Source organism: Dunckerocampus dactyliophorus, chromosome 2 (genome assembly GCF_027744805.1).
Source record: "Dunckerocampus dactyliophorus isolate RoL2022-P2 chromosome 2, RoL_Ddac_1.1, whole genome shotgun sequence".
NCBI classification, from domain to species: domain Eukaryota; kingdom Metazoa; phylum Chordata; class Actinopteri; order Syngnathiformes; family Syngnathidae; genus Dunckerocampus; species Dunckerocampus dactyliophorus.
The window spans coordinates 24500196-24507959 of record NC_072820.1 but is presented as its reverse complement, the minus strand read 5'-3'; the positions used below and the strand labels follow the sequence as shown (position 1 = coordinate 24507959).

General features: G+C 36.3%; 1 protein-coding gene across 2 annotated transcripts in view; it reads left to right on the top strand.

Moving 5' to 3' along the window:
* The first annotated feature begins 975 nt into the window (after window positions 1–975).
* The window catches only part of paxip1 (PAX interacting (with transcription-activation domain) protein 1), a 31373-nt gene continuing 24584 nt past the window's right edge, over window positions 976–7764 (top strand). For both annotated transcript variants that reach the window (XM_054768755.1, XM_054768754.1), the window contains exons 1-2: window positions 976–1170; window positions 1914–2048. In XM_054768755.1, the coding sequence (XP_054624730.1) occupies window positions 1090–1170; window positions 1914–2048 (216 nt within the window). In that variant the 5' untranslated portion in view covers window positions 976–1089. The remainder of the gene's footprint in view (window positions 1171–1913; window positions 2049–7764) is intronic.

Sequence of the window (7764 nt, the reverse complement as noted above, 5' to 3'; positions counted from 1 at the left end):
TTTTCCAAAAATTACAACTTTATTTTGTTTTGTTTGTTTTCATATTACAACTTTTTTTAAAAGTAAGTAGTGTGTTTGTTTTCATATTACAACTTTTTTTTAAAAGTAATTAGTGTATTTTTTTACATTTCAACTCTATGCTACCAAATTACATTATTTTTCCTTCACAATATTAAAAGTTAGATTACAACTCTTTCCTCTGAATATTTTGACATTATTCTCATAAAATTACAACTGTTTTTCCATTTCTGCTCTTGTTTTTCTTTTTAATTTTCTACTACTAATTATATACTATTTCATCTTTCTTCTAATTATCCAAATTATGACTTTATCCCCATAATATTTTCATTTTATTCTCATAACATACATTTTTCTGCAACCCAATTAAAAAATGCTATTTGATTCCTTGTGTTGTTTCTCATAATATTACAACTTAAAAAACATCTTTTTCTTTAATATTTCAACTTTATGCTACTAAAATGTTATTTTTTCTCATGACTTAAAATAATTTTTCTTGATGTTTTGACTTATTTCTTTTAAAATGATTGCAGAGTTTTCAATTTTGGTTGTTTTTAAAAATAGTTTTCTTGTTAAATTATATTTAATATACCGTGGGCCAATAAAGAAACAACCGTGGGGCAGAAATGGCCCCCGGACCACACTTTGGACACCCGTGTTTTATGCGCAATGGTGCAATAAACGGAGTATTATAAGATGTTTTGGTGTTCCTGCAAAATAAGACAAAAACATTCATCTCAAAAGCGGAGCGGGGCGCGTATCTTTACAACAAAACTCCCCAAAACCAACCAGCCACAAAAATGTTGTTTTACTGCTCCAAAAGAGTCTTATACGAGCGCTTGGAAATCCTGGGAGTAAATCGATGCAATGAGGCTAAAAACGGTGCGTTATTTGGGTGGTCTGTTTCAAACACCCCTCCATTTAACAATGAATTCGTCCGCGGCGCGCTCAGGCGATTTGGCGCTAGAGTAGCTCCGGGTTTACTGTAAGGAGCCGCAGTAACGTCTACTTTTCCACTGTATTGCCCTATGGCGTTCTGAATGTTTTATTCAATGACTTGAACGGGCAGCCATGGTTGAAGAGGAAAACAAGGTTGCTGAGGAACTTTTTAAAGACGTCAAATTCTACGTGGTTGGGGACATTGACCCAAAGGTGAGGCACTGGGTGTTAGCTTCTTGGAGCTAGCGCGATAGCGTGCTAGCCCTATTGAATCTCAATGGCTTCGGCTGAACGAGCTAACTAGCCAGCTAACAGGCTGTCAAGCTACACTCCAACAGCGCGCTAGCTCTTAAAGCGGGCATTAGATGCAGTGGCGATCCTACGGTTTGTGCTATAATGTCATGTGAAATTGAAATGATAACGCACCAGGTGAGGAACTTTAGCCATGCAGCATTTACTCCTGTTCTGACTCCTGACTTTCCCAGTCACATAGATGCTTAGCTGCTAGCTTATTGCGCCTGTTTATACGTCTATTGTCTTACAGGAAACTCCCAGGTGTTGTCTTTAAAACATGGAATCAGTACCGATGTTGCACATTGACACATAGAAAAAAGTAGAGAGGTGAATAAGTTTGACAGGTTGCACAGAGCTCGTTTGCATCAACCTGTGCCTGTCAACATTTTGCTCCATCAAGCACTCGTGTTGTACTTCCTTCCAAATAGTGAACCGTTGTCTCACTTTATGCGTTAATATGTATATTGTTAGGAAATAAAGTGTCTTCATCTAGCGAAAATTGACATTATGAAGTTTTGGTGGGAACTATGATGACGTTTCCGCGTAATGTGGGCGTGGCTCAGCGAATAAATTATGGATGGAATTTTTTGTAAGCATTAGAATGACGTGACGTGTGTAAATGTACAACCGCTGATTGTTGTCACTCTTCTGCAATGTTTTAGGTGGTGCAGCTGCTAAAAGACGGAAAAGGCAAAGAGGTATCCTACAATGCTCTGGCCACACATATTATCACAGAGGATTGGGACAACCCAGAGGTGGGAGAATCTCGTGAGGTTTTTGATCTGCCTGTGGTCAAGGTAAGAGTTTCACCTTAGATGTTCAAGGCTTTTGCCAATGTATTCACACACAAGTGTGCACAAAGTGTATGACGTTGTTGGAAACATTTCCTTCTTGGTTAACCAAACATGGATGGACTAAAATAGAAGCTTTTTAAAAGGCATGTAAACATCTCAATGTGCTGATCTTCTCACAGGATTGCAATCTATCTGTGGCATTGGTTTGAGGACAGATGTCATTGTCTAATTTGCATAATTCGGTGTGTCTAAGAATGGAAGGGCCACTTGGATATTTAGATGTAGATAAGCTAAGAAGTTATATATATATTTCAAGAAAAACATGCTCTTTGCTCTTTTTTTCCCCCATTAAAAAAAAATCCAAATAGTTTCTTTCATCTGAACTTTGTAAATTTTGTTTTTGTAATATTTATTCCCATATTTTGACTTAATTCCCATATTAACTTTTTCATTAACCTATTTTTTCCAAAATTACCTTTAGTTTTATCATAATTTTTACAGAAATATTTTTTCTTTAATATTTAAACTCAAGGCGACTAAAATGACATTATTTTCCCTCATAATATATTACAATTATTGTTATTGTTATTATTATTACATTTATTGTCGTAAAATTTTGACTTTTTTTTCTTAATAGAAATTCAACTTTTTTCCATTAATATTTTGACTCATAAAATTACAGCAGATTTTTTCATTTCTGCTTTTTTTTTTTATTTTACAACTATTTCAACTTTTCTTCTCGTAGATTTTATTCTCATAATTATGATTTTGTTCCCATAACATTACAGTCGCCCCTTTCTCTATCGCGGTTCAAACATTGCTCCCTTTCTCTGTTTTTCAAAAATTCATTAATGAATAATAATCACTGTACGGCCTATTATTAGTCCAAAAATGCATATTTAAGCAAAAGTTACGTATTCTTGGTCTAAATTAAGCATTTTCAAGCATGAAATGTTCTAAATCAGTGGTCACCAACTTTTTTTTTAACCCTAGATACTTGGTCTCGGTGGTGAACCGGCACAAGAGCCAACCAGTGTGTGTGTGTGTGTGTGTATATATACTGTATATATCTATATACATAGAGACACACACATTATACATACATACAGTACATACACACCTTGGAGTCTCCCACGGTTTTGATTGGCTGTCTTTCTAGTACCGCTAGTATTGAAGATAAATGTACATAAAAGTCCGTGTAAATGAATGTAAACTTACCCGCTGTTTACACTGCCACCAACAAATTCCCATGCTGCTGTTTTTTTTTCTTTACATCTCTATATTATTTTTTTGAAATGTCAAATAGTTCCGGAAAATCTGACACGGCAAGTATAGCGTACTGATTAGCATCCTGTCTGGTCATTGGTCGATCAATGAAACTCCCGCTGATTGGTCCTTGTCTGGGCAACAGCGATAAAAAGTTGAACAGAGTTAGTAGTCAGTGTAGTAGTGGTTAGATAAACAGTAGTATTCTGTGTACACAGTGGTTCAGGTCTCTTCTTTGTATTTTGTAAACATCAACTGCTTGTACTTTTTCTTGAAATCACTCATTTTAGTGCACTGAGTTCTCTGCTCAGTCCGTTCCACAACTTGATTCCACATACAGAAATGCTCAAAGTTTGTAGTGTTGTCCGTGCATATACGTGTTTCAGGTTTAACTTTCCCCTAAGATCATATTTCTCCTCTCTTGTTGATAATTGTTTTACGTTTTTGGGTAGAAGGTTATTGTGTGCTTTATGCATAATTTTAGCCGTTTGAAGATTTACTACAGCCGCAAATTTTAATAATTCTGATTTTCTAAATAAGGAGTTCGTGTGTGCTCTGTAAGCGGCATTATGGATTATCCGAAGTGACCTTTTTTGTTGCACAGTTAGAGTGAAGTGGACTTTTGTAATTATTACCCCATGACTCTGCATTCTACGTTAGATGTGGTAATATCAGTGAACAGTAGAGCGTATGTAGTGCTTTTTGGCTTTAAATTTAGCTTTATTCAGTATTGAGGTGTTTCTTTATGTTGTAAATTTTTAATGTGAAATTTCCAGTTCATCTTCTCGTCTATTATAAGCCCGAGGAATTTATATTCGTTCACCCTGTCAATGTCTACACCATCAATTTGTATTTGCTCATACGCTTCCTTTTTGCACTTACCAAATAGCATTAATTTAGCTTTACTTAGGTTCCGGGATAGTCTGTTTTTCTCAAACCATCTTCTTAGTATAGTTAGGTCAATGATTTTTTTTGACTAGCGCTGGTGTGCTGTCTCCAGAACAGAATGCGGTTGTATCCTCTGCAAATAATAATAGCTTTAGGTCTTAAGCGACTTTACAGATGTCGTTTATATATAGATTGAACAGTTTTGGTCCTTGGACTGACCCCTGGGGTACCCCGCATGATATATTTAACCTCGCAGATGTATATTCTCCTAGATTCACATATTGCCTCCTTTCTGCTAAGTAGCTTTTAACCCAGTTCAAGACTAATCCTCTGATTCTATACCGTTCTAGTTTTGTGATTAGGATATCATGATTAATTGTGTCGAAAGCTTTTGTTAAATAAATAAAGACTGCAGCTGCACACTTGCTGTGATCTATAGCATTGCTAATTTCCTGGAAGTTAAAATGTTAGTTGTGTGTCCGTATTGGCTAGCCGCGAGTAATTCATTTTTATAAATTTGTCCAACCTGTTGTTGAATAGCTTTTCAGTGATTTTGGAAAATTGTTGTAATAAGGACACTGGTCGGTAGTTTGTGAATTGATGTTTGTTTCCATTTTAAAAAAATTGGAACTACTTTAGCTATTTTCATTTTGTTTGGGAATTTACCAGTCTGGAATAATAGGTTACTAAGGTACACTAGCGGTTGTGCAATCTCATTTATAACCCTTTTTATCATTTCCATTTCTATTCCATTGCAATCGGTTGATGTTTTTGCTTTAAATTTATTAACAATATTGATGATTTCCTTTTCTGGAATGCTAGTGAGGAACATGGAATTGGGATTCCTGTCTATAATCTCATTCCTTTCCTCTACTGGTGGGTAATTTGGGATCTTTGTTTCCAGTTCTGGTCCAATATTTACAAAGTAGTTATTGAACTTTTCAACTACCTCACTCATATTGTCATATTTGACATTTCCATCTGTGAAATAATGAGGTTAGTCAGCTTTCACACACCATTCCGTATAATACTGATTAGAATGCCACATGTTGCTCTAATGTTGTTTTTGGTCTTATTTAATAATTGACTATAATATTCTTTCCTACACACTCAAGATGTTTAACTTAATTTTGTATATTTTATGACTTTTTTTTCTGCTTCTTTAGTTTTTTGAGTTATAAATCTCCTATATAGTGTATTTTTCTTCTTACAGGCATTTTGTAGTCCTTTTGTCATCCACAACTGATTTCTCTTTTGCTTTATTAGATACTTCTCAGTGGACAATGTCTGTCGTAGCACTTCATATAAATATTAAGATTTCAAAGTTTTTATATGCCTCGTTCACATCATTCTCGCTATATACACACTCCCATCTTTGTTTTTCCTAATCTTTCCAAAAGTTGCTAATACTTTCCTCTGTATGTGATCTTTTAAATGTCCTGATACCGTCCCTCTTTCTCTTTTTATAGTTTTCATTGTAAATCGTAAACAACGGATGATGGTAGTAATATCATTAATAATATCATTAATTAGCAGTCCACTCATTATGTTGTAATCAAAATCATTGGTGAATATATTATCAATTAATGTTGCGCAGTGATCTGTAATTCTTTTTGGTCTGTTGATTTTAGGATATAGACTGAAACTGTGCATTGTATCTATGAAGTCATCTATTCTGTTTTGCTTATATGAATTCAGAAGTTGAATGTTGAAATCTCCACATACAGTACAAAGATTATTTTTTGGCTAATGTCTGTGAATGTTCCTTTGACCTAATCCTCAAATATTATACAGCATATACTATAGAACTGCCTTGTCACTTTCGGTACTTAGCATGCTAACTGTTAGCATGATAGCATTTCTGTTGTTTTACCCATGTCAAAATGCAAAGTCTGTACACTATAAAAATGCCTTAGCACGTTCGGTGCTTAGTGCTATGTTGCCAGGTGCTAGCATGCTAACTGATAACATGCTAGTATTTTAGTCAGTATCATATTAATTGCATACATTTACATGGTATAATGTAAAACCATGACAGAACTGCACTTTTGGTACTTTGCGCTATCTTGTTAGGTGATAGGTTTAGCATTTTTTTGCATATTACATTAAGATTTTGCCCCTGAACAACCATTTATTGCAGCAAGAGATGTTCCCATGATATTACTTGTACAATGTTAGCATGCTAGCTAATAGCGTTGGGCCTCATTCACGAAACGTTCTTGCGCACAAATGTGTTGTTAAAGCCTTCTTACGTAGATTTTTGGCATTCACGAAACGTGTTCTCAACTCACAGTTCTTAGATCTAAGAACAAATTCTATGAACGCTCAGGATGACTCTTACGCACAAACAAAGCTTGCACTTTCAATGCGCAATTGCCCTCATGATGGATTTTGCAACCTGATCCCAAAAAATGTAGTGCAAATAAAATATCCCAACAATTATTTATCATCAAAACAACTAAAATATACTCCATCGATAAATATATATTCAAATCCCAATTCATCAAAAAAAAAGTACCTGGCTGGACGTGCGCTGCGCAGAGAGAGAATGTAAAGGGACCATTAGATTTGTTTGCTGAAAGCGACGAATATTTGATGTCCCACTTCAGGCTTCCCCCTCTGTTGTTGCAGGTGTGCAGGATCATCAGAATAGCATCGCAATGAAACGTGGTGTGCCTATTGCGCATGTAGCACCCCCAGATAACGACATGCGCCCCCAGCCACGTCTTGAGCCAGAGCACGGGGCTGCTGTATTAATTAGGCAGCGTCTAATCAAATGTAACCACAGAAAAAATAAATTGTCACACACAAACTATGTATTTTGACTTTATTTTTCCATCATGATTGTGTAAATATTTTCTAGAGTTTCCAAAGTGGTTTGGTTTCTGATTGATGGCCCACCTCCCGTTTCCTCCAGATCCCTCCGGTGCAGTCTAATCTTTTTTTTTGAGTCTATTTTAAGTCAAACCACTTCTTTTTAACCTCTGCGGTGGCGCGTTTCTCCGTGGAAGCGGCATTTATGTTTCCTGCAATGGTGCTCCATGCCGACTCTTTTTGGATGGCCTGATGACCGGTGGATACACGTGAAAATAAGGTGGTCTTGTGTTCGCTCACTCCTTGTAAAAGCACCTCTATTTCAGTAGAATTGAAGTTTTTCTTCTGTTTGTTGTCCAGCTGCTCCTCAGTCTTGCCCTTGCGCGTTGCCATCTCCGCCTCCAGCTGCCTGTTGCGGACGGCACATTTTTGACCTTATATAGGAAATAATAGGCGGTGACCTATGCTAATTAGGCCTTACATGCACGTGCATCGCAGTTGGCATTCATCAACCTAAGAACACCGGTGCGGACGATTATCCCTACTTAAGAACGTGTCGTGAATGTGGCGCAGTTTCCAACCCGCGCCTTCTTAAGTAGTTCTTAAGAAGACTTTTAAGAAGATGTCCGTGAATGAAGCCCATTGTTAGTATTTCTGTTTAAAAACATTTATAGCCACCAAGTCGGTCTCAAACACGAGGCCACAGTTCACAAAATTTCCTTGGGATGTTTCCTAGCTTTTATTTATTTAT